Here is a 27,720-nt window from a genome sequence, read left to right as displayed (position 1 = left end):
TCAGAGACAGAAAAATACTGCATGGTACCACTTACATGTGGAATCTAAAAAATACAACAAAGTAGTGAATACAATAAAAAGAAGCAGACTCACAAATACAGAGAACAAACTAGTGGTATGGGTCGGGGGAGGGGAAATACAGGGATGGGAGAGTGAGAGGCACAAACTACTGGGTGTAAGATAGGCTCAAGGATGTACTGTACAACACAGTGAATATAGCCAATATTCTGTAATAACTATAAATGGAAAGCAACCTTTAAAAACTGTATAAAAAATTTTTATTAAAAAAAACCCTACTAGAACCAACAAGGACCTACTGTATAGCACAGGGAACTCTACTCAATATTCTGTGATAACCTATATGAGAAAAGAATCCAAAAAAGAATGAATATATGTATATACAAAACTGAATCACTGTGCTGTACACCTGAAACCAACACATTGTAAATCAACTATACTCCAATAAAATTAAGAAAAAAAAAAAACTACATTAAAAAAAAAAACCTACATGGTGGAACCACGTGAAATAGCTGATAATCAACTGCTTTTTACTGACAAAAATAGTAATTTTATCTGGTTCAACCTAAATACTGGAACAACCATGAAGGAAGCCGGAGAAGATGCAGCAAGGTTAACAAAAGAGGAGATGTGAATGGAATCTGTATAGACAGAAAAGGGGAGAGAGAATTTCCAACTTCAACATGTAACTAACAGCCACTGATGAGACTCTAGTTTCCAAACTAACATTGCAGCTGGGAGTCACATTTCTAATGGAAATACTAGCCAGAAAGGAGCAGACATTAAAAACCAAACTGAAACAAAACTTAGCTCTGGGGAGGAGAGAGGGATTGGGAATGGCCAAGAGACTTTTGCTTGTGGTTTTAATTTTTATAAGGATTTAGTCACAAAATACCTGTGTAAGCAAAAATAAATACTTTTAAATTAAAAGTTTTGAAAAATATTTAATGGGCTGATATCAACCAGTAGCTTCATGGTTCTTGGATTTATATGCTGCTTGGCACATCCACAAAACAGAATATTATGCAGCTGTAAAAAAAAAATGAGAACAAACTATGAATTGACAAAGATTTCCAAATTTTAAAAAGTCAAGCTATAAAATCATGCATATCTTATACCTTTTGTGTTACAAAAGAGGAAAATAAGAATATACAGTATATTTGCTTTTGCTTAAATATTAAATAAAGAAACACTGGTAGGAGGACTTCCCTGGTGACGCAGTGGTTAAGAATCCACCTGCCAATGCAGAGGACACGGGTTCAAGCCCTGGTCCGGGAAGATCCCACATGCCGCGAAGCAACTAAGCCCGTGTGCCACAACTACTAAGCCTGCGCTCTAGAGCCTGTGCTCCGCAACAAGAGAAGCCACCGCAATGAGAAGCCCGTGCAACGCAACGAAGAGCAGCCCCCGCTCGCCGCAACTAGAGAAAGCCCGCACACAGCAACGAAGACCCAATGCAACAAAAAATAAATAAATAAAATAAATTTTTTTAAAAAAAACAAAAAAAATTGCAGAAAAAATAAATTAAAATAAATAAATAAAAATAAAATTCAACCTGGGGGAGTTCCCTGGTGGTCTAGTGGTTAGGATTTGGTGCTTTCACTGCCGTGTCCTGGGTTCAATCCCTGGTTGGGGAACTAAGATCCCGCAAGACATGCGGCACAGCCAAAAAATAAATAAATAAAATAAAATTCAACTTGGAAAGGTCGGATAACCTAAACTTCATAGTAAATTAGGTTACTATGGTGACCTTATCTTAAGCAAGTGGTATAACTGGTCACTAAACCAAGAAGCCACAGAAGGGCAGTGTAGCCAATCAAATGTAAAGACACAAGGAGAATGACAAAAATTAGAGAAAGAGAAATTCATCAACTCCCCTGACATTTTCTGAGTACCCACTCTGGGCCAGGAAGTGTACCAGGGTTTGGAAATACAGAGCAAAATCTATAAAGTCATGTGATCACAACAGCTGACAGAGGCAGGAAGACAATGTTACAAGGCACACGGGGCCTTTCATTTCCTCAGACATATACTGCCTTCCCATACCTGGTCTGTTCACTTCACCTGAATCACTTTCCCCTGCCCACTCTTCCCAGGAAAGAGCCTTACCCTCCTGCAGCCTCAGAATCCCTGACTATCTCAAGTAGCCCCCGTCTCCTTCCAATCTGTGTCAGTCTCCTGCTTGTTTCCTTCATAAATAACATTCGACCCAATCTGTAATTATTTCATTTGTTCCTCTGTTTACTTGTTTATGTTTATATGGCCTGCTTCCCCAGGATATTATAGACACCCCTAAAGACATCTATCTCTTACTGCAGTATCCTCAGGAGGAATAAATGTATAACTATACACACAAATAATTGTAATAAAGCATCACAGGTGCAAGTGCAGAAGACTACTTAAGATAGAATAGGGTACCAAGGAGCAAAAGGCTAGTTCTAAGGCAGAGGGGGAGAGGAAGGAGGCTGAGGAAGGAGGGCCAAGTCAACTAGTGAAAAGGAGACAGTTGACTCAATCCTGAAAGATGAATAGGCATTTTCCAGGTGATGAAGGAGGCAGTGAGGCTGAAGAGTGTTTCTGGGAGAGGGTGTAATATAAGTAAATCAGCATAGGTACAGAGGAAGAGAAGAACAAAGGAAGATAAGGAAGTACAAGAAACTGAAGGTGAGAAAAGTAACAGCAACTCTGTGTAGAGAACTATGCAGGAACCTTATGGATTCCACACCTATTATACAGATGGGCAGCTGGCCCTAAATGACTGTTCCCCCAATAGCAATCCATGGACCACTGGGTGTTAGTGAACACAGAGCTGGTGGTCCACAAGGTCTCCTTGAGGAATGTTTTATTGTGCTTTTCCATAATCTAAACCATCTTTATTAGAGCTTCCCAGCTGAGATGCCACAAATGGATCAGAGGTGAGCAACAACATGAAAAAGGTTGAGATGCACTGATCAAGATGACCACCATATAATCAAGTACTACTAAAGAATTTTAGTGTGTGTGTTTGCTATTAACCTGGCATTATATGATCACTCTCCAAAGGCAGCTGTAGTGGTTTTAAAATACATCTGCAAATTTGACACTCCTTCCCTCCAAAGGTGGAGACTAATTATCCTCCCCTTGAATGTGGCCTCATTTCTAACAAATAGAATGTGGCGGAAGTGATGGTGGAGTACTTCAAGTCTGGGTCATAAAAAGTGCTGCAATTCTACACTTCTGGGCAAACACCCAAAAGAATTGAAAACAGGGACTCAAACAGTTATCTGTATATCAATGTTCATAGCAGCATTATCCATAACAGCCAAAAAATGGAAGCAATCCAAGTGTCCATCGACAGATGAATGGATAAACAAAATGTGATATGTTCACACAATGTAATATTATTCAGCCTTAAAAAAGTATAAGATTCTTATATATACCCTACAACATAGATGAACCTTGAAAACATTATACTAATGAAATAATCACGAAAGGACAAATACTGCATGATTTAGAGTAGTCAAATTCATAGAAACAAAAAGTAGGATGGTGGTTGCTAGGGGCTGGTGGGGGAAGAGAATGAGGAGTTACTGTTTAATATGTACAGTTTCCACTTGGGAAGATGAAAAAGTTCTGACAACATAGGGAATATAGCCAATATTTTATAATAACTACAAATGGACCATAACCTTTAAAAATTGTGAATCACGATATTGTACACCTGTAACTTATATAATACTGTACATCAACTACACTTTAAATACATACATACATACATACATACCTAGTTCTGGAGATGGGTGATGGTGATGGTTATTATACAACAATATGAATGCACTTAATGTCACTGAACTATACACTTAAAATGGTTAAAATGGTAAAACTTATGTTATGTATATTTTAACACACATAAACACACACAAAGCACTGCTGCTTCTTGGTTTCCCCATTCTGGGGGAAGCCAGGTGCTGTGTCATGAGAACATTTTAGATGCCTTATGGAGAGGTCCACGTGCAACCAGAAGTCTCCCTACCAGCGACTAGCACCAGCTTAAGACAAACATAAGACTTCGACCTAGAACCCTCCATCAGGCTGCTCCTGAATTCTTTTTTTTTTTTTCTTTTTTTTCTTTTTTTTTTAAATTGCAAGCCTGGAAAGGCAATGAAAGGATTTTTCTTTTTTATTTATTTATTTATTTATTTATTTATTTATTTATTTATTTATTTATTTTTGGCTGTGTTGGGTCTTGGGTTCGTGCGAGGGCTTTCTCCAGTTGCGGCAAGCGGGGGCCACTCTTCATCGCGGTGCGGGGACCGCTCTTCATCGCGGTGTGCGGGCCTTTCTCTATCGCGGCCCCTCCCGTTGCGGGGTACAGGCTCCAGACGCGCAGGCTCAGCAATTGTGGCTCACGGGCCCAGCCGCTCCGCGGCATGTGGGATCTTCCCAGACCAGGGCTCGAACCCGTGTCCCCTGCATTAGCAGGCAGATTCTCAACCACTGCGCCACCAGGGAAGCCCTGCTCCTGAATTCTTGATCCACACACTGAAAGGGTAATATTTAGTGTTGTTTTAGGCCACTAAATTTTGAGAAAATTTGTTACACAGCAATAAATAACTAACATAGTAGCATTTTGCCCCAATGCTACTAAAAGTGGGATCCACAGATAGTACATAGGTTGGAGGCAACAGTCCCTATGTCTTTTTGAGTTTCAGACACACTACTCTAAACTACCAGATAAGCCAATCTCCCCTAGAGCTCCACCAAGGAAAGGAGAGGGCTGTGGGACAGTGAAACCCACACCAAATAAAAGGGAATAACTCCACCTGCATGTCCAGAAAGGCAAAGAACAGTCCAGGTCTGACACAGAAATACAACGTTGGCTTGTCTACAATATATGACCTCAAGTCCCAGGAAGGCTTGCTGCTCAGAGTCTTGGCTGCTTCTGTGCAAAATTAAGCTGCCCAACACTGCGCACTGTGCACATGCTTAAATTAGAGCAGCTAGATAGTGCCTGGCAGAAATCTGTTTGGTCCCCCCACATACACACCAAAAATACAAACTGAAGAAATGTTACAGGGGGAAAAAGAGGAACAGAAAGGATAACAATTTCCCTCTGATTTCCTACTCCAACCGGTCAGCATTCACTCACATGGCTACTAATAACCAATGTGTGTAGTTTACTCTAGGGGTTATAAACTGCCTTTACATAAGGTATCTCACAGGATCTTTACCACCATCCCATGAGGGCTTAAGGAACTGTTATTATCACTGCACCCATTTTACATTTCTGGAAATGGAGGCTCAAAGAGAGTGACTAGGAAGAGGTGTAACCAAGATCAGTATCCAAATCTTCTCACTAAACCCAGTGAAGAGCCTTCTGCTCTTAATCTGACTTCACGTACAAACATGCTTGTAGTAACACAGGTCCACAGAGGTATCTTTTGTGTTAGCTACCTCATGGTCTACCTGGTAGTAGCCCATAATTTGCCTAAACTTTCCCCCAAGGTTTGGGCATTCAGGCTGCTTCCAGATTCTTCCCTATATACAGAGCCTTTCTGCAAACATACAGCAATCATTTACTTCAAGAATCAGAGTGTACCTCTCTATTCCTGGCTCAGGGCACACACCAGAAGCAAACGACCTCTATGCACAAAAGTAACATTCTAAGCCATCTCCAGCCTTTGTGGAGAGGGGATGGAGATGGAAATTGTATTTAGTGTAAAACAAAGGGCTGACTATTAAGCTGCAGAAAAACTGTGCTGTTTTGGATGCCTTAACTCTTTTCCTACCCCTTCACCACTTCCATTAATCAACATCGGACACTTCTAACTCAGGAAATGTCTTGAATTCATCTCTCCTCTCTAAGCTGACCATTTCTCACAATTGAATAGTCAGTACATCCAGTTTAACTCCTATACCCCTCTACCAGTACTGGCAAAGGGCCAGATACAGAGACACTCAATAAATGTTTGGCGACTGAATAAACACCACCACTTTTCAGTTCCTAGAAAGGATCTGACCATGTCTCTCTCCTGCTTAAAATCGTCCTTTTTAGCCCAGTCTCCCACCACTCCTGATCTGTCCCCTCTCCAGACTCTGAGAACACACCATATTCTTTGAACCCTCAATACTTTTGCTCACGCTGTCCCTTCTGCCTGCTCTCACGCTTCAGTCTCATCCTGGAAATCTTATCCTTTAATCTCACTTCCTTGCATATACCCTCCACTCCCTGGCCCCTCTTGCCCTCCATCATACCTGCCTGGACAAACCCCAACTGTAGGTAAATCAGAATCTCCACATTCTCCACTCCTGCACCCAGGCAGCTGATTATGCTGGAGAATACACACACGCTAATGGGTCTCACTTTATTTTTCTTTTTCTTTTTTTTTTTTTTTTGGCTGCCCCATGCGGCATGTGGGATCTTACTTCCCCAACCAGGGATGGAACCCAAGCCCCCTGCATTGGAAGCGCAGAGTCTTAACCGCTGGACCACCAGAGAAGTCCCTGATGGGTCTCACTTTAAATGCATGGCCACAAATAGTGGTCCCCCTGGGGGTGAGGGGGGGCTGTGTGACTGGGTATGGGAAAAAAGGTCTTCTGAGGTGCCCAGAATGTCTGTTTCTTTTTTTTTTTTTTTTTTTTTTATAGTTTTATTTATTTATTTTTATTTTTATTTTTTTTTGGTTGCGTTGAGTCTTCGTTTCTGTGCAAGGGCTTTCTCTAGTTGTGGCAAGCGGGGGCCACTCTTCATCGCGGTGCGCAGGCCTCTCACTGTCGTGGCCTCTCTTGTTGCGGAGCACAGGCTCCAGACGCGCAGGCTCAGTAGTTGTGGCACACGGGCCTAGTTGCTCCGCGGCATGTGGGATCTTCCCAGACCAGGGCTCGAACCCGCGTCCCCTGCATTGGCAGGCAGATTCTCAACCACTGCGCCACCAGGGAAGCCCCAGAATGTCTGTTTCTTAATCTGGGCGATTACACGGGTATATCCATGTATAAAAGTTCATCAAGCTACACACATAAAATATGTGTACTCTAATATAAATTATAGCTCTACGAAAGTTCTTTAAAAATAAACATTTTGGGGACTTCCCTGGTGGCCCAGTGGGTAAGACTCCAGGCTCCCAATGCGGGGGGCCTGGGTTCGATCCCCGGTCAGGGAACTAGATTCCGCATGCATGCCGAAACTAAGATCTCACACGACACAACTAAGACCCGGCACAGCCTAAAGAAAGAAATATTTTAAAAAATAAAAAATAAACATTTTTAAGGAGTAGCATCTTTTCTCTCTTCTTAATTCAATGTCTTACAACTGTAAACTGCCATAAAAATCATTATCAAAAAAGTTTTTTAAAATTCCAGGGCCTACCACTGGTTGCTGAGTGGAAAAGAGCCTGAGGAGGAGGAGAAGTCCAGAAGGACGCAGGAGACCAGTTAGGCAGCTACTGCCGAGGTTCACAAGATCCACAATGGGAGCCTGGGCCACAGTAGTAGGGTGAAGGTGGCAGCCAGTGTCGGAGTCAGGACAGATTCTGCAGGTGGATCTGACAGGATGAGCTGATGGCCTAGGTGATGGAGTGGAAGAGAGGAGCCAAGGAGGCTCCAAGGGGCCTCTAAAGGTTTTGCCTGTTGGGTTCTGTATAACTTGTCTGTTTTTATCTTTTACTTAAAATCATCATCATCCAGAAACTAGAAGCAGCGACCCCTCGGTAGCAAGGGACATACCTAGAACCCAGATCTCAGCATCTAATACCATTTTCCAATAAAAGAAACCAAGGCTCTTTGGAGAAACAGCTGATTCTCAGACTAGGGCAGGAAATATACACAAGATGAGCCTGGGATATTTTGTAGTGCCAGAAATAAGGAAGTGTTAAACACAAAATTATGATGGGAGTACGACAAAAGGACAAAAGAGCCAAATGAAAGAGCTCCCAATATAAAAACAGGAGCAACAAAATAAATAAAGTAGTACTGGATTATACCCAAAGTCTAAAATAAATGTCTGAGTCCATACTGATGTAAATAAAATCATCAAAAACAAGGAAAATCTAAAAACTAATACAGGACTTCCCTGGTGGCGCAGTGGTTAAGAATCCGCCTGCCAATGCAGGGGACACGGGTTCGAGCCCTGGTCTGGGAAAATCCCACACGCTGCGAAGCAACTAAGCCCGTGCGCCACAACTACTGAGCCTGTGCCCTAGAGCCCGCGAGCCACAGCTACTGAGCCCGCATGCCACAACTACTGAAGCCCACGCGCCTAGAGCCCGTGCTCCGCAACAAGAGAAGCCACTGCAATGAGAAGCCCACGCACCGCAACGAAGAGTAGCCCCCACTCGCTGCAACTAGAGAAAAGCCCGCGTGCAGCAACAAAGACCCAATGCAGAAAGAAAGAAAGGAAGGAAGGAAGGAAGAAAGAAAAATAAAAATACTGGGTGTACATACAGATGGGAACTCTCTGTATTTTCTTTGGAATTTTTCTGTAAATCTAAAACTATTCTAAAGTAAAAAGCTTATTGAAGCTTATTGGAAAAACTTCATGACCACCAACTTCCAGTGGACCTTAATGGCACTTGATGGCACCAGCGATCCTACCACATTTCTCACATCCTATCCCTCTTCACTCTCCTAAATGGTATTGCATACCTTATCTTCTTTCCTCAAACCCAAGACCAAGATCTCAGCTGAAGATTTTACTTATTTCACTTAAAAAATAAAAACAATCAAAAAAGAATTCCCACTGCTGGTGGGAATGTAAAATGGTACAGCTGCTGTGGAAAACAGTTTGCAGTTCCTCATAAGCTTAAACAGGCTAATTACCATATGACCCATCAATTTCACTCTTAGGTAGATATCCAAGAGATATGAAAACATAGGTCCACACTAAAACTCATACACAAATGCTCATAACAGCATTATTCACAATACCCAAAAAGTGAAAATGATACAAATATTTATCAAATGATGAATGGATAAACAAAATATGGTATATCCATATAATGGAATATTATTCATCCATGATAAAGAATGTTGATACATGCTATAACACAAATGAATGTTGAAAATACCATGTTAAGCGAAAGAAGCTAGTCACAAAGGAACACGTATTATTTGATTTGGTTTCTATGAAATGCCCAGAATAGGCAAATCTACAGAGACAAAAAGTATATTAGTGGTTGCCTAAGGCTGGAGAGAACTAAGGGAAGTGACTGCTAATAGATATGAGGTTTCTTTTTGGGGTGACGAAAATGTTCTGGAATCAGAGAGTGGTGATGGTTGTACAACTTTGTGAATATACTAAAAACCACTGATTTGTATGCTTTGAAAGAGTGAATGGTATGTAATTATATCTCAATTTTAAAAATAAAAACTAAAAAAGAGGGAAAGAAAAGAATCCCTAAGGGCTGGCAAAGATACAGAGCAACTGGGACTCTCATACATTGCTGGTGGAAATGCAAAATGGAATAGCCACACTGGAAAACAGTTCAGCAGTTTCTCATCAAGTCAAACACACACTTAACATATGACCCAGCAATCACACCTTGATATTTATCCAAGAGAAATGAAAACTTACTTTCTCACAAAACCTGTATTCATGTTCATTCATATTCACCAAAACCTGGAAACAATTCATTTCTTCAAACAGGTAAATAGATAAACTATACATCCATACGATTTAATTCTACTCAGCAATAAAAGGAACTACTGATTCATACAAAAATATGGATGAATCTCAAATGCATTGTAAGTGAAAGAAGCCAAACTTAAAAGGCTACATATTGGATGACTCCATTTATACGACATTCTGGAAAAGGCAAAACTATATGGACAGAGGACGTATCAGTAGGTGACAAGGACTGGAGGCTGCAGGAGAGGTTGACTACAAAGGAACACAAGTCAATTTTGTGGGGTGATAAAAATGCTACATTTTGATTATGGTGGTGCATGCATGAATGACTGTATGAGTTTGACAAACTTCATGGAACTGTACGCTGAAAAGAGTGGATTTTACTGTTTGTAAATTATACCTCAATTTAAAAATACAAAAAAACACACGCTCCCATCACCAACTCTACAAATAAACCTTCATCTCTACCTATAATACCCAGTTTCCCTCTTCCCCTCATAATAAATGAACTATCTGCTCCTATCAATGGCCAATTCCTCCCACTTTGCATCACACCACAGTTCCTTCTCTCCTGTTTTCCTTGAACCCATGCCAATTAGGGTTTTGGTCCCCACTGCTCCATTAAAACAATTCTTGTCAAGGTCATCCACAACCTTGATGTAACCAAGTCAACAGTCACTCAATCCTCATTTTATGTGACCTACCAGCATCACAAGATTGAAGTGATTACTCCCTGCTTCTTTTTTTTTTTTTTTTTTAAAGTTTTTTTTTTTTTTTTTTAACTTGATTTTATTTATTTATTTATTTATTTTTGGCTGTGTTGGGTCTTCGGTTCGTGCGAGGGCTTTCTCCAGTTGCGGCAAGCGGGGGCCACTCTTCATCGCGGTGCGGGGACCGCTCTTCATCGCGGTGCGCGGGCCTTTCTCCATCGCGGCCCCTCCCGTCGCGGGGCACAGGCTCCAGACGCGCAGGCTCAGCAATCGTGGCTCACGGGCCCAGCCGCTCCGCGGCATGCGGGATCCTCCCAGACCAGGGCTCGAACCCGTGTCTCCTGCATTAGCAGGCAGATTCTCAACCACTGCGCCACCAGGGAAGCCCTACTCCCTGCTTCTTGAAACACCTTTTCCACTTGTCCTCTAGAGCAGGGGTCATGTCCCCCCCACCCCTCCCCGACCCCGTTACCATCCACAGCCTGTTAGGAACCGGGCTGCACAGCAGGAGGTGAGTGGCGGACTGGCGAGCGAAGCTTTATCTGCCGCTCCCCATTGCTCCCATTACCACCTGAACCATTGCCCCCTCCCCCACCTGGGTCTGTGGAAAAATTGTCTTCCGCGAAACCAGTCCCTGGTGCCAAAAAGGTTGGGGATCGCCGCTCTAGACACCTCCATGGATTTCCTCCTGCCTCAACAGTCACTCCTTCCCAGTTTCTTTTGCTGGTTCCTCTTCATCTGCTAACATCTAGACACTGGAAGGCACCAGGGGTCAATCCTCCTTTTTATCTATATTGACTCCCTAAATCAGCACTGTCCAATGGAACCTTCTCAGTGGAAATTTTCTATGTCTTCATTCTCCAATACGGTAGCCACTAGCCACTGAGCGCTGGATATGTGCCTAGGGTGACTAAGGAACTGAATTAATTTTATGTAAATAGCTACTCGTGGCTAGTGGCTACTTTTCTGGACAGTGCAGCCCTAGAAAGCTCATCCAGTCTCATGGCCTTAAATCCCATATACTTACAAAAGAAAAATCTGATAAAGAACTGTTATCCAAAATATACGAAGAACTCTTAAAACTCAACAATAAGAATACAACCAACAAAAAAAGAAAAGCAACAACCAACCAATTAAAAGATGGATGAAAGACCTTAACAGACAGCTCACCAAAGAAATATACAGATGGCAAATAAGTATATGAAAATATATTTGACATATTTCAATAGAGAATCACAAATTCAAATAACAATGAGATACCACTATATACCTATTTTAATGGCCAAAACCCAAAACACTGACAACACCAAATACTGGCAAGGATGTGGAACAACAGGAACTCTCATTCTTAGGTGGCAGAAATGCCAAATGGTACAGCCACTTTGAAAGACAATTTGGTAGTTTCTTGCAGAATTAAACATACTCTTACCATATGATCCAGTAATCACACTCTTTAGTATTTACCCAAATGAGTTGAAAAGTTATGTACACATAGAAACTTGCACACAGGACCTCCCTGGTGGTGCAGTGGTTAAGAATCCACCTGCCAATTCAGGGGACACAGGTTTGAGCCCTGGTCCGGGAAGATCCCACATGCCGCGGAGCAACTAAGCCCAGGCGCCACAACTACTGAGCCTGCACTCTAGAGCCCGCGAGCCACAACTACTGAGCCCAAACGCCTAGAGCCCATGCTCCACAACAAGAGAAGCCACTGCAATGAGAAGCCCACGCACCGCAATGAAGAGTAGCCTCTCCACAACTAGAGAAAGCCCGCATGCAGCAATGAAGACCCAATGCAGCCAAAAATAAATAAATAAATAAGAAATTAGGATGAATATGTCATATCACTATGGGTAAATCACAAAAACATGAACTACAGGAGAGGAACAATGAGAACACTTATAGGAATTTTTTTAAAATACCCAAAGTGATGCTAACTAGTATTATTTATGGATACATACAGTATAAATGTAAAACATGGACAGAAAGGACAGAACTAACTACAGGACGCTTGCTGCCTCTAAGGAATGCAGGAGGGGAACTGAATTGGGAAGGGTATAAAAGGTACTTCCATTATACCAGAAATGTTTTATGTCCTTTATTTTTTAAAATATAAGTAAAATAAAAGTGTTAATATTCAGTAATTCTGAGTGATAAGTACACAGATTATTTTATAGTTAGCTGTACTTTTAAACTTTTTCTATATTTTATTTTTTTCCCCCAAATTTAAAAAGAATTCTTTCTCTTGATTAAGCTGCCTTAAAAAAATACTGAGGGAAACCAAAAAAGGGAAATAATTATAGAAATACAAACAGCCTAAAAACAACTAGGTGTTCAAAGTGTCTCTAATTTTTATATCAAATCTCCCAGCCCCAAAAGGCAGCAGAGACACTTTCTACCCCAGGCATTTCCCCTGCTTCCCTTCCCATCTTCTCTTCCTACACCCCAGGAGCTGGTCAGCCTATTTTGAGATAACCTTCAAGAGCACTATACTCTTCCTTATGAAAATTCACAGAAAGGTTTGAGTTCTGAAACTCCCACTTTCACCTTAAGCATTAACTAATGACTAAATTCTAGGATATCCTCAACAACAACCATCATTTTACAGTTTATAAGGCCTTTTCCAACATATCCTATTATTTGATTCTCAGAAAAAAGTCTGTGAGGTCAATATTACTAGTACTCACATTTATAGAGGAAGCGGATGCTCAAAGTGGTTAATTACCAGCCAGAGGTCACAAGTCAATGACAAAGTCGGGACTACAACCTCTCAGCCTCTGAATCTAATCATCCCTAAAATATGATGACTGAGTTTCAACTGTACAACAATACACCCAGAAAACAGGAGGAGTTGTTCACAACACACAAGCTGTTCCAATCTAACCCCTTTTCTTCATTCTTCCATCCCTGATCTTTCAGACAGGCAGCCAAGAGCAAGAAAGCTGCCACTATTAATCTTCCCTTCCCTGCAGCCACTCCTGCTTCTTCTTCCCATAACTCCTTCAGATGAACAGGCAGAGAAGGGAAACAAATATAACAGGATGGTCCCCTTAACACAGGGATCCCGGCACCAAAGACAAAGGACAGCTCTAGACTTAAGTCTCCTTCCACCTTCCAAGAGTCAGGGAGCAGGAAAACACTACAGAAAAGCCCAGGCTACCCCTCTTTATCAGTGCTGGCAAAAGTCCTTTACTGAAGGGATTTAATTAACAGAAAAATGTAAAAGTACCAGTTTTTTAATCGGTCCCGGGCTTCCAACTGGGCTCCCACTTCAAAGCTGATTCCTCGTCTGTTAGGTGGATGCTTTGTCATTTTCAGTCATCAACGGGGGCTGCCTTTATTCTCCTGAAAAAGCCAATTAAATATTTATGAAACTTAGGCAAAGTCTGCCCAGAGTGGAGTAACACTCACTACACAGAAAAGACAAACAGGCATTATTCAAAACACAAAGCTCCAGGAAACCCTGTCAGCGTCCTCCTTTACTCCTGCCCTCATCCTAGCACAGGTGTGTCCTCCACTGGTTCCTCCTTCTCTATTATGCAGCATCCTGTAGTCTCTGGAACTGTAAAGAGACCCTCCCTCAACACTGCTTACCAAGAATTCACCTATAAGGGGCACCTCTCAGAACACCAAAAAAACAATCACTCTCAGAACTAAATTTAATCATTTGCTGAAGTATGCAACAAATACCTGCTGAGAGATTATTTAGGAAAACAATCGTCAAGACCAAAAGAGACGCAGTTCCTGGCCTCATGAAGCCTCCAGTCTACTGGGGGAAAACAAAAATGTAGCCAGTAAACAGACAAATGACTTAACTGCAAGCTGTAACTGCTATGAATTTTAAGTGCTACAAAGGAAGCGAACAAAAAGCTGAATGCTGATTTCTGGCCCTACTTTTGGAAGGCTGGACAAGAAAGATCTATTTATTCATTCTTTGATCTATTTATATATTTTTTGATTTATTTATATTTCTACCCATTCTTGAGTACATTCTGACAATTTATTGATATATTTTCCTAATTCTTTATCGAGCCTTTTGGTACTGGAATTGATGGTCATTTTCCATATGAGTAAAATTTATTTTTAGGGGCTAGTGGTGGTTCTGATGGAGATGTAGCCACTCTGAGTTCTCGGGGCACTTGAGCAGGCGACCTCCATAGAGCAAGGCTATCCCTGAGTAAATTCTCTCCCACTGAACTTTGGAACCCAACAGCCTGCACTGCCAGGGCAGTATCTGCCTCATACCAGGAGGGCAAACTTTGCAATGGATGAATGAGGAATAATCACAAAAGTGGGACCTCATGGGAATTCCCTGGCCATCCAGTTGTTAGGACTCAGAGCTTTCTTTCACTGCCCTGGGTCCGGGTTCAAACGAAGATCCCGCAAGCTGTGCAGTGTGGCCAAAAAAATTAAAAATGGGAAAAAAAAAAAAGTGGGTTCTCATATCTAATGTGTAATACCATCACACTTTCTTTTTTTTTTTTTTAATTTTTTATTTATTTATTTATTTTTGGGGGGCTGTGTTGGGTCTTCGTTTCCGTGCAAGGGCTTTCTCCAGTTGCGGCGAGTGGGGGCCACTCTTCATCGCGGTGCGCGGGCCTCTCACTGTCGCGGCCTCTCTTGTTGCGGAGCACAGGCTCCAGATGCGCAGGCTCAGTAGTTGTGGCTCACGGGCTTAGTTGCTCCGTGGCATGTGGGATCTTCCCAGACCAGGGCTCGAACCCGTGTCCCCTGCATTGGCAGGCAGATTCTCAACCACTGCGCCACCAGGGAAGCCCCATCACACTTTCTTGCAATATATTACATGAAAAAGCAGGATGTAAAATTACACCCCTTTGAGCTCAAATAAAAATTCATGTGCACTTAAAAAAAAAAAAGACAGTTAGAAAAAAAAAAGGTTGTAAGTGATCTTTTCCTCTTAAACAGTTTCCTAAATTTATTGTTTTTCATAATGGAAATTTTCCATAAGAAAAAATATATGTAATGTAAAGGATGAGCTATCCATTACATTAAACAACTCATTCTGAAGGGCTGATATTGGAGAACGCACAAAGCAAATCAGACCAAGAAAGGAATGGTTGACAGTTGTAACTAAGGAATCTGAAACCTAATAAACTGAAAAGCTACGTCAAGTAAGAGTATTTGGGGGCTTCCCTGGTGGCGCAGTGGTTGAGAGTCTGCCTGCCAATGCAGGGGACACGGGTTCGAGCCCTGGTCTGGGAGGATCCCACATGCCGCGGAGCAACTGGGCCCGTGAGCCACAATTACTGAGCCTGCGCATCTGGAGCCCGTGCTCCACAACAAGAGAGGCCGCGATGGTGAGAGGCCCGTGCACCGCGATGAAGAGTGGCCCCCACTTGCTGCAACTGGAGAAAGCCCTCGCACAGAAACGAAGACCCAACACAGCCATAAATAAATAAATGAATAAATAAAATTAAAAAAAAAAAAAAAAAAAAAAAGAGTATTTGGAGTATATGGACCCTAGCAAAGGGAGAGTCAGAGGCTTGACTGGCTATACTTCTTCACACTCTCCAGGAAAATGAGATATGATAGCTGACATAGGTAAATCCAATCAGTAGAAGAGTCTTCACTTTGACTTACGAGAAACACCACCTCAAATTATCTTTTTATTTTTGACTTCATGTATACCAATAGTTTCGCCTCTCAGATTATATGAAAAGGTGAAGCCAGACAAGAATAAAGACAGAGTGGCACTGAAAACTCACCAGAGTAGGGCTTCCCTGGTGGCGCAGTGGTTAGGAACCTGCCTGCCAATGCAGGGGACGCGGGTTAGAGCCCTGGTCCGGGAAGATCCCACATGCTGCGGAGCAACTAACCCCATGCACCACAACTACTGAGCCCCCGTGCCACAACTACTGAAGCCCATGCACCTAGAGCCCGTGCTCCACAACAAGAGAAGCCACCGCAATGAGAAGCCCGCGCACTGCAATGAAGAGTAGCCCCTGCTCACCGCAACTAGAGAAAAGCCTGCGTGAAGCAACGAAGACCCAATGCAACCAAAAATAAATAAATAAATAAATAAATTTTTTTTAATTAAAAAGAAAACTCACCAGAGCAGCTAGTATTTATCAGACTTCATGCAGGGAGCCAGCTCCCTTTTATAGATGTCATGTAATATAGTGTAATGTAATAGGATTAAATGCTTGGCCTTTAATCCTCAGCCCCACCCTTTATTAGCTGAATGAATCTGGGTAAATTACTTAATCCCTCTGAATTTGTTTCCCCTCCCTAAAATAGGGATGGTGATAATAGTACCTATCTCCAGGCAGTGGGTGTGAAAACTAAATGAGATAATCCATTTAAGGAACACTGGTACAAAGTAAGGACTACATAGTTTGTAGCTACTAATAATTCTGTTATCACAAATGAAGAAATTAGGTTTAAAGTAATTGGGCTAAGGTTCAGGTGCTAAGTGACCAGCCCCAGAACAAAAGCCCAGGTCTGCTTGATTTCTGAATTAATTCTTTTACCACACAACTTCCCTAGGATGCCTTCCACTAAATACAGGAGTGTGGGAACAAGGCAGTGAATGAAAATGAGCAATTATTCTTAATGGCTCAAGAAAACCAATTCCTCTTGAGGCTGAATTGTCGAAGGTTTTCCTTATCATGAACTGAAACCTGTTTCACTGTAACTCTGACCCACTTATTTGTTTTATTTATTTATTTATTTATTTATGGTTGCGTTGTGCGGCGAGCGGGGGGCTACTCTTCGTTGCGGTGCGCAGGTTCTACTCTTCTCATTGCGATGGCTTCGCTTGTTGCAGAGCATGTTAGGCACACGGGCTTCAGTAGTTTCGGGACGCAGGCTCAGTAGTTGTGGCATGCTGGCTCCAGAGCGCAGGCTCAGTAGCTGTGGTGCACAGGCTTAGTTGCTCCACGAAATGTGGGATCTTCCCGGACCAGGGATCGAACCCGTGTCCCCTGCATTGGCAGGCGGATTCTTAACCACTGCGCCACCAGGGAAGTCCCTGAGCCACTTATTTGAAGCTTCACTATCTGTTATCACACAGAACAAGACTAAGGACTAATCTGGCTTTTATGACCCATGCCCAAATCTTCCCTCCACTCCTCTGGGGATGGCAGAGTTTGTTTTTAAATTTCACATTAATTCATTCAACAAACCATTTAGTGAGCACTGTCAGTAGGGCACTGTGCTGGAAATCAGGAATCAGAAATCCAACTCAGTCGCAGCTCCAGTCCACCCAGGAAGACGAACACAAATCTGAGAAGAGATGATGGAGCTCTAGCAAAGGGCAAGGTGAGGGACAATCACCGCAAAGTCTCAATTTAATTTGACAAATCTACTAAAGAATAAAAAAGAGTTCAAGACAGAAGCAGGAATTTAAAAGATTACATAAGAAGTACGTTTTTAGGGGCTTCCCTGGTGGCGCAGTGGTTGGGAATCCGCCTGCCAATGCAGGGCACAGGGGTTCGTGCCCCGGTCCGGGAAGATCCCACATGCCGCGGAGCGGCTGGGCCCGTGAGCCACACCTACTGAGCCTGCGCGTCTGGAGCCTGTGCCCCGCAACAAGAGAGCTGCGATGGTGAGGGGCCTGCGCACTGCAATGAAGAGTGGCCCCCACTTGCCACAACTGGAGAAAGCCCTTACACAGAAACGAAGACCCAACACAGCCAAAAATAAAAAAAAAAAAAAATTAATTCATTAATTTAAAAAAAAAAAAAAGAAGTACGTTTTTACTTCTAACATTTAGGGGTTTTTTAAAAATTTTTTTTAATTTATTTTATTTATTTATTTATTTATTTATGGCTGCATTGGGTCTTCGTTGCTTCACATTTAGTTCTAAACACAAATTTTTCTCAAGAGGCAAGAGAGCTAAGATTCTGTAGCTTTTAACTTACCCATTCTTCAGGGCCTGTTTTTTTCTACCAAAAAGCTCTAGCTTCCAGAATAGGAAAAGGAAATATGTTTAGTATGGACATCCAGAAAAACTATGAGAAAAAATCTGATGCAATCTGTATTCACAAATGATTCCACTTAAAGACCTTGGCAGGACTTCAAACTACTCCTTTACATTCAAATTTCCCTACAGGGAATTCCCTGGTGGTCCAGTGGTTAGGACTCCACGCTTCCACTGCATGGGGCATGGGTTCGATCCCTGTAGGGAACTAAGATTACACAAGCCACGAAGCATGGCAAAAAAAAAAATTTTTTTTTTAAACAACTTTTCCTACAATGTGAGCTCACTGCTACACAGGAGACAGACAGCCCAGTTTATTTCCTTAAATACAGTATAGGCAGTTAATGCCCCTGCATCAATGACAATGAAAACTTTAAATGTACACTGTGTAATACAGTTTAAAGGGCACTTTCACAAACAACAAACTGGGAGAAAATAACTGCAACACATATGACCAAAGGGCTAACTTCCTTTATTAACAAAGAGCGCATACAAACCAAGAACGAAAAAAGTTAAACAACTCACTTACGCGCAAAGCGTATGGGCTTCCCTGGTGGCGCTGTGGTTAAGAATCCACCTGCCAATGCAGGGGACACGGGTTCGATCCCTGGTCCAGGAATATCCCACATGCCATGGAGGAACTGAGCCTGTGCACCACAACTACTGAGCCTGTGCTCTAGAGCCCGCGAGCCACAACTACTGAGCCCGCGTGCTACAACTACTGAAGCCTGCACGCCTAGAGCCTGTGCTCCTCAACAAGGGAAGCCACCGCAATGAGAAGCCCGCACACCACTACAAAGAGCAGTCCCCGCTCGCCGCAACTAGAGAAAGCCCGTGTGCAGCAACGAAGACCCAACACAGCCAAAAATAAATAAATAAATTTATTTAAAAAAAAAAAAATGGGCAAAGTGTAAGAACTGGCAGGTTCCCAGGGAAGGGGGAGGTTGGGGGGGGGCGGGGAATAATGTAAAGGTCTAATAAGCATGTGATATTATATAATCCACATAACCTCACCCTAAATTAAAGGAAATGCAAATCAAAATAACAATTTTTCAATTCTCAGACTAAAAATTTCAAGGTAAAATACCCAGTGTCTTCAGGGATGAGGGAAAAAAGATGCTTATACACTGTTGGTAGAAGCATAAATTGGAAAATCTTTTCTAGAGGCAACTTGGCACTATCTACAAAATGCAAATACCTGCAACCCAGCAGTCCCCATTGCCAGTAACTTATCCGACAGATACATCCCCCAAAGTCTGCCAAATTACCTGTAAGGATGAACAATACAGTTTTGTAATTTCTGCAGCTAAAATGTCCATCAAAACAGAGGGCTAGTTAAATGAATTATGGCCATCTATACAATGGAATGTTGTACATCTATTAAAAGGAAAACTGGCTGGGCTTCTCTGGTGGTGCAGTGGTTAAGAATCCGCCTGCCAGTGCAGGGGTCATGGGTTCGATCCCTGGCCCGGGAAGATCCCACATGCCACAGAGCAACTAGGCCCATGCGCCACAACTACTGAGCCTGCGCTCTTAGAGCCCGTGAGCCACAACTACCGAAACCCGTGTGCCTAGAGCTCGTGCTCCGCAACAAGAGAAGCCACCGCAATAAGAAGCCTGCGCACCGCAGTGAAAGACTAGCCCCTGCTCGCCTCAACTAGAGAAAGCCTGCGCACAGCAACGAAGACCCAATGCAGACAAAAATTAATTAATTAATTAATTAATTAAATTTTTTTAAAATGGCAATCTGTAGATGCTGATATGGAGCCATCTACAAGATACATTGTCAAATAAAACAAGCATGGTGTAGAGGCCTGTGTCTGGTATTATCTCTTTAATGCAAACAGACAGATCTATTATAGTATATGCATAAAATTATTTCTTGGAAGGAAGAAAATAACTGTTGTAAGTAGTTCCCTTAATGAAAGGAATAGAGCATGAAAATTTGACTTCTCATTTTTTACCCTTCTGTGTTGTTAGAATTTTTTAACCATAAGAATGTACTTCTGGGGCTTCCCTGGTGGCTCAGTGGTTAAGAATCTGCCTGCCAATGCGAGGGACACGGGTTCGAGCCCTGGTCCGGGAAGATCTCACATGCCGCAGAGAAACTAAGCCCGTGCACCACAACTACTGAGCCAGTGCTCTAGAGTCCACACGCCACAACTACTGAAGCCCACACGCCTACGGCCTGTGCTCCACAACAAAAAGAAGCCACCACAATGAGAAGCCCGGTCACCGCAACTAGAGAAAGCCCACGCGCAGCAATGGAGACCCAATACAGCCATAAATTAATTAATTAATTAATTAATTAATTAATTTTTAAAATACATTAAAAAAATAATGTACTTCTTTGTTTTTACTTTAATTGTCAGCAGGGATTATCTAGTTGGTAAAATTTTAATTTTGAATTACTTCTTTATATTTCTTCATATTTTTAAAAAATAGATTATTTAAATATGTAAAAGGCTTTCATCCTTACACTATTTTCTGGACCTACACAACTGCCAAATGATGTAGTTAGGACTAAATGTGATATTCCCATCGTACAGAAAGGAAACTGAGGTTCAGAGGGGCTAACTGCTTTCAAGGTCCTCCAAGGCAGGAGACATGTCTCTTACCCCAGGTAACAGGATTTTCCAAGAGGTAGACAAACCATTTCTTGAAGGCCCTTCCTCTTTCCCTTACCAAAGTCCATGCTATGCTTATACTCATGCTTTTAAACATAAACATAGTTTGAATACAGGAAGATGAAGCAATTGGATGCTTTTCAAATGCTGTGACAGAATTATTACACCATTATATAGCAAGCAGAAATATTTAATCTTTCAGAAAGGACAACACCTAAGAATGGCCCAGCTGTGAGAAAACTGGAACACTTGACCCACTGCCAGGGGCCCTGACCATGGCCATCTTTTTATACCTCAATCTGGAAGAAAGGAACAAGCTGTAAAACTGCTTCTACACTTGGAGTCAGTAATTTCAATCAGAAGGATACAATCCAGGATAAAAATAAATCATTTGTGAAAATGAGAAAAAAACAATAGCTCTTTACATACGATGCTGGGGAAGCTAAATATAACTTACATGTTTAATAATAAGAGAAGGACTTCCCTGGTGGCACATTGGTTAGGAATCCGCCTGCCAAAGCAGGAGACACAGGTTCAATCCCTGGTCCGGGAAGATCCCACGTGCTGCAGAGCAACTAAGCCCGCGCACCACAACTACTGAGCCTGCGCTCTAGAGCCCACGAGCCACAACTACTGAAGCCCGCATGCCTAGAGCCCGTGCTCCACAACAACAGTAGCTACGGCAATGAGAAGCCCACACACTACAATGAAGAGCAGCCCCCGCTCGCCGCAACTAGAGAAAGCCCGCGCACAGCAATGAAGACCCAAAGCAACCAAAAAATAAATAAAAATATTAAAAATAATAATAGTAAGAGAATATTTAAATAAAACCTAATGTAGTAGGTCTACACTTTAAGCTCCATTAGGGAAAGGAATGACTGATACTCAACAGATGCCTAATAAATTAAATAAAGAATGTTACTCAGCTACTAAAATGATAAAGATGTGAACCAACCTTACAAAAGGAGAGCAGAACAAGACCTACATAAGAAACACTGATAATAGTAATAATAACTAATTCTACAAATGTTAAGTCATGTAATCCTTACAACCACCACAAAGACAAGTACTATTATTAATCCTCGTTGTAAAGATAAAACAGAGAGGAACAGGGAAAAGTGAGGGACACCCTAGGACACCCATATAGAAAGGGGCTGAGCCAGGATTTGAATCTAGGCCCTGCAGCTCCAGATTCTTAACCACTACCACACGTTAGTCTATGAGCTACATCTTCGGATTCTCTTTTGTAACTCATCAAATGAGGATTAATGGCCCCTATCTCGGGTGCTAAAAGGAAAAGATCTGCAGGACTTCTGTAGCGGTCCAGAGGTTAAGACCGCGCTTCCGCTGCAGGGACTGTGGGTTCGATTCCTGGTCAGGGAACTAAGATCCCACAAGCTGTGCAGCACAGCAAAAAAAAAAAAAAGAAAGAAAGATTTGCAAAGCCCCTATATGTCTAGCACAAAGTAGGTACTCAAAAAACGGCAGCAGAATTTTCTGAATTCATAATGCATTTATATTTAATGTTGTACTGACATGGACCCTGGATTTTATTTTGGGAGAGGTTTAAGAGTACTGCAGCCATGGTAACTGGAGGTCCTGTCTCAGCAACTGCATTGTGCTCGGGGACAGGTACTGAGGGCTCAAAGTAACAAAGAATTTGTGATAGGTGGGCAGGGAACAAGACCTTTCAATGAGTCGGCTCTAGACAGGGTTAAGGGAAAATAAACTCGAGAAAGAATGTCAACCACCAGAAACTACAGAACAGGCTTTACAATAATCTAATAGTGCTTACACCAGGCTTGCAATTCAACCTCCACTAAAGGGTGATGGTGCCTTTCAAACTGAGGGACACTGCAAGTGAAAGACCAACTTAAATCTTTATGCCTCAGGCTTCCCTGGTGGCACAGTGGTTAAGAATCCTCCTGCTAATGCAGGGGACAGGGGTTCGAGCCCTGGTGCGGGAAGATCCCACATGCCGTGGAGCAACTAAGCCCGTGCACCACGACTACTAAGCCTGCGCTCTAGAGCCCACGAGCCACAACTACTGAAGCCCATGTGCCTAGAGACCGTACTCTGCAACAAGAGAAGCCATCGCAATGAGAAGCCCGCGCACCGCAACAAAGAGTAGCCCCTGCTCGCCGCAACTAGAGAACACAACTAGAGAAAGCCCACGGGCAGCAACAAAGACCCAATGCAACCAAAAATAAATGAATAAAAAAATTTTTTTAAATGTTTAAAAAAATCATCTTTGCGGTGTCTTTCTGTTGGCGGCGGTTTGGCAGCCTTTGCTGCGTCTGCAGGACCCAAAGCTCTAGATCACTGGGTGCAGCCCAGGTAACGGAAACTGGAAAAAGCTCGAGGGGACGCTGTCCACACTCCGCGGGAGTGAGTGGGATGCGGAACCTGCTTCCGGAATTTTCGGGCCACATTACCACCATTATCACGCCGCCCTCAACGGGTCCTGTGGCAACCAGCATGCTACAGGACCCGCCCCAGGTTCCCACGGTAGCAGCAGCATTTATGGTCCCTGGACAGGGCCATGTGATCTTTGAGGATGTGGCTGTGTCCTCCCAGGAGGAGTGGGGTCTCCTTAACGATGCTCAGAGACTCCTCTACTGTGACGTGATGCTGGAGAACCTGTCACTTATAGCCTCCCTGGGGTGTTGGCGTGCAGTAGGTACTGAGGAGGCTGCTTCTGAACAATGTGTTTCTGTAGAACTAGTGACACAAGACAGGAATCCAAATCCAGACCCATCTATCCTGAAGACTCTTACTTCGGATACGGGTGCCCTGGTAGAGAAAGATGTTTTGTACCTGGCTGAGCACCAAGGAGTGCATCCTGGGCTGAAACCGTCCTCTTCTGGGGCCTGTGGGAAAATGTTCACTTCTCACCTACAGCAGCACCAGAAGCAGCCCATTGGAGAGAAACACCTCAGAAGCGAGGAGAATGGGGCCTTGCTTGTGACGAGCTGCAAAGTCTTTTTACCCGTCAGTATGTTCACATGCGGAGAGGTTGAGAAGGCTTTCCTAGGCAGCTTGGGCTTTCCCCCACACCAGCCCTCCCACTATGGAGAGCACCCAGGTACAAGCAGGCAGAGCAGGGAGGTCTCTCACCCTGGGGAAGGGCATTACGAGTGCAGCGAATGTGGCAAAGCCTTCAGTAAGAAGTATAAATTCACGGACCACCTGAGAGTTCACACTGGTGAAAAACCTTATGAGTGCAGTGACTGCGGGAAGTTCTTTAGACTCACCTCCAGTCTTACTCACCATAGGAAGGTTCACACAGGAAAAAGGCTTTATGAGTGCTGTAATTGTGGGAAAGTGTTTGCCCACAAATATAAACTTGTTGAGCACCAGAAAATCCACACTGGAGAAAGATCCTATGAGTGTAATCAATGTGGGAAAGCCTTCCTTCAAAAGGATACACTTGTTCAGCACCAAAAAGTCCACACTGGAGAAAATCCTAAGAGCAGTGAATGTGGGAAGCCCTTCCTTTACAAAAAAAATCTCCTTGTGCATCATAGGATCCATATTGGAGAAAAGCCTTATGGGTGTAGCAAATGTGGGAAGTCATTCATCTTCAAAAAAAGGCTTCTTGATCACCAGCGAATCCACACTGGAGAAAAGCCTTATATGTGCAGTGAATGTGGGAAAGCCTATGTCTACAAAGGAAGTCTTGTTGTGCATAAGAGAATTCACACCGGAGAAAAGGCTTATGGGTGTAAATGTGGGAAGTTCTTTACAAGCAGCTCTGCCCTCAGTAAACACCAGAATGTTCACACTGCAGAAAGGCCTTATGAGTGCAGTGAATGTGGGAAAGCTTTCAAGGTCAAAATTAAACTTGTTGAGCACCAGAAAATCCACACTGGAGAAAGACCCTATGAGTGTAATCAATGTGGGAAAGCCTTCAAGCTCAAGTATACACTTGTTCGGCACCAAACTGTCCACACTGGAGAAAAGCCTTTTAATTGCAATGAATGTGGCAAGCCTTTCAGTTAAAAAACAAGTCTTCTTGAGCACCAGAGAATCCACACTGGAGAAAGGCCTCATACGTGCAGTAAATGTGGGGAAGCCTTTGTCTACAGAGGAAGTCTTGTTGTCCACCAGAGAATCCACACTGGAGAAAGGCCTTATATGTGCAGTGAATGTGGAGAAGCTTTTGTCTACAGAAGAAGTCTTATTGTCCACCAGGTAATCCATACTAGAGAAAAACCTTGAGTGTAGTTCTTTGCAGGCAGCTCCAGGCTCATAAAAAACAAGAAAGTTCACACTGGAGAAATGCCCTCCAAACTTATGCTTTCCTTCACTTGAGTTAATATCTAGCAGCATATAGATTAGGTGTCATAGAGGAAGTGAAAATTTAACTTATGTGCAGCCAAACTTTCATAGAGTGGTAGAATCCTGATACAGTCTTACCAGAAGCACCAGACGTGAGTTCCTGTTCTTTAGATTCTTATCAACACGTGGTATGGTCAGGCTTTCTAACTTCAGTGATGTAAGAGGTGTATAGTGGTATCTAGTGATTTTAACTAGTATTTCCCTATTGACATGATGTTGAGTGGTTTTTCATGTGATAATTTCCATTCATAGTTTTTTGAAATTTCTGTTCATATGATTTGTCATCTTAATTACTGAGTTTTGACATTTCTTCATGGATTATTGATTAAGGTCCTCTAATGGAAATATCTGACATTATTTTCATCCAGAATTGGTCTTCTCATTTCAGTAGCTTTTCCAGAGAAAAAGTTTTCAGCTTTAATGGAGTCTTATTTGTCCATTTATTCTCTTATTGTTTATGCTTTTGGTGTTCTATCAATAAATGAAAAATGTTTCCCAAATTTAAAAAAAAACAAAAAACAAAAAACAAACCATCGGGCTTCCTTGGTGGCGCAGTGGTTGAGAGTCTGCCTGCTAATGCAGGGGACACGGGTTCGCGCCCTGGCCTGGGAAGATCCCACATGCCGCGGAGCAACTAGACCCATGAGCCACAACTACTGAGCCTGCGCATCTGGAGCCTGTGCTCCGCAACAAGAGAGGCCACAACAGTGAGAGGCCCGCGCACCGCGATGAAGAGTAGCCCCCGCTTGCCACAACTACAGGAAGCCCTAGCACAGAAACGAAGACCCAACATAGTAATCAATCAATCAATAAATAAATCTTTAAAAAAAAAAAACCATCTTTATGCCTCCTTCATTCAATAAATATTTACTGAGTGCCTGCTATGTGCCAGGTGCTGGAGATAGATGCTGGGAGGATGAGACACCCCCGGCCCTGTTCTCTAGTGGGGAAGGCAGGAACATGATAAACACAAATACAAATAAGATCATTTCTGGGAGGCTATGTTCTGTGGGGGAAAACCCAACAAAACAATGTGAGCCAGTGACACGGCAGGACCACTTTAGATAAGGCTGTTAGAAAGAACTCTGAGGAGCTGAGGTCTGAGCAGAGATCTAAATGACAAGGCGAGGGACTTCCCTGGTGGCGCAGTGGTTAAGAATCCGCCTGCCAATGCAGGGGACACAGGTTCGATCCCTGGTCCGGGAAGATCCCACATGCCTCAGAGCAACTAAGCCCATGTGCCACAACTACTGAGCCTGCGCTCTAGAGCCCGCGAGCCACAACTACTGAAGCCAGCGCGCCTACAGCCCGTGCTCCGCAGCAAGAGAAGCCACCGCGATGAGAAGCCTGCACACTGCAACCAAGAGTACTCCCCGCTCGCCACAACTAGAGAAAGCCCACACACAGCAACGAAGACCCAATGTAGCCATAAAAATATAAACAAACAAATAAATAAGTCTACCTTTAAAATAAATAAATAAATGACAAGGAGATAGATAGATAATCTACCTTTAAAATAAATAAATGACAAGGAGACAACCATGTGAAGATCCAGAGGAAGAGAATTCTAGGTAGAGGGGAAGTCCTAGAGGCAAGGTGCCTCAGGAAGGAATGAGCTCCGCTCCCCTCACAGCCCTGAGCCTAGGAGGTGGAGATGCTCCCTGCAACCCTCATCACTGTTACAGAAAAGCATAAACAATATCAGCAGGTCCAGTGACACCTACGTCTCACAGGAGGAAGCTTCCAAGGGGACTCTGCCAAAGTTCTGTCTTGGAGGAAGGCCAGGGAGTACTTAGGGATGGGAGCAGACAGGTTTCAGACTCAGATTCTGGGGAATCCTGGCTCCACTCATTGCTGGCTAAGTGAAGATGAGAAAAATCACTGAGCCTCCCTCTGTTTGCCCATCTATAAAAGCAGATTAATAACCCCTACGTCCTGGGATTCTGAGGATAAGCAAGTTAACGGATGTCAAGTGCTTAGCACAGTACACACTAAATATTCAATATTGGTGATAAAATGGCTGTGTGATAGTAGTAGCACTAGCAAAAAGGACATCAGACACAAAGGATTACAGTCAATATTATTATGCAATATTAACAAATAGTATCCAATACAAAGAACATAAAAGAGCATATCTTTAGTCCTAGGGAAGTGACAAGTTGGTTCAAGTAGGAGCAAGGGCCCCTCCATCACTATCCTCTCCTCAACAACACAGAAAGAAGACTGGGTATAGGGCTTCCCTGGTGGCGCAGTGGTTGAGAGTCTGCCTGCCAATGCAGGGGACACGGGTTCGAGCCCTGGTCTGGGAAGATCCCACATGCCGCGGAGCGACTAGGCCCGTGCGCCACAATTGCTGAGCCTGCGCGTCTGGAGCCTGTGCTCCGCAACAAGAGAGGTCGCGATAGTGAGAGGCCGGTGCACCGCGATGAAGAGTGGCCCCCACTTGCCGCAACTGGAGAAGGCCCTCGCACAGAAACGAAG

The 27,720-nt window shown here is 43.1% G+C and overlaps 2 protein-coding genes across 8 annotated transcripts in view; one reads left to right on the top strand and one right to left on the bottom strand.

The window, feature by feature from the left end:
• The window catches only part of PHF20 (PHD finger protein 20), a 140,449-nt gene that overhangs the window by 102,240 nt on the left and 10,489 nt on the right, over nt 1-27,720 (bottom strand). For 4 of the 7 annotated variants that reach the window (XM_007193201.2, XM_057528475.1, XM_057528477.1 and 1 more), the window contains one exon: nt 13,559-13,674. The exons of 1 other annotated variant lie outside the window; for it this stretch is intronic. In XM_007193201.2, coding sequence (XP_007193263.1) covers nt 13,559-13,641 — 83 coding nt within the window. In that variant the 5' untranslated portion in view covers nt 13,642-13,674. Of the gene's footprint in view, nt 1-13,558; nt 13,675-17,474; nt 17,575-18,212; nt 18,232-27,720 lie in introns of those variants that run through there. 2 more of the 7 variants (XM_007193202.2, XM_057528474.1) reach the window with 2 other exon arrangements.
• On the top strand, nt 23,296-24,900 carry LOC103013607 (zinc finger protein OZF-like). Its single transcript, XM_057529717.1, has one exon. It carries the CDS (start codon nt 23,296-23,298, stop codon nt 24,898-24,900), a length of 1,605 nt encoding a protein of 534 aa, XP_057385700.1.

Source organism: Balaenoptera acutorostrata, chromosome 15 (assembly GCF_949987535.1).
Source record: "Balaenoptera acutorostrata chromosome 15, mBalAcu1.1, whole genome shotgun sequence".
NCBI lineage: Eukaryota > Metazoa > Chordata > Mammalia > Artiodactyla > Balaenopteridae > Balaenoptera > Balaenoptera acutorostrata.
This window is presented reverse-complemented; position numbering and strand designations above follow the sequence as displayed.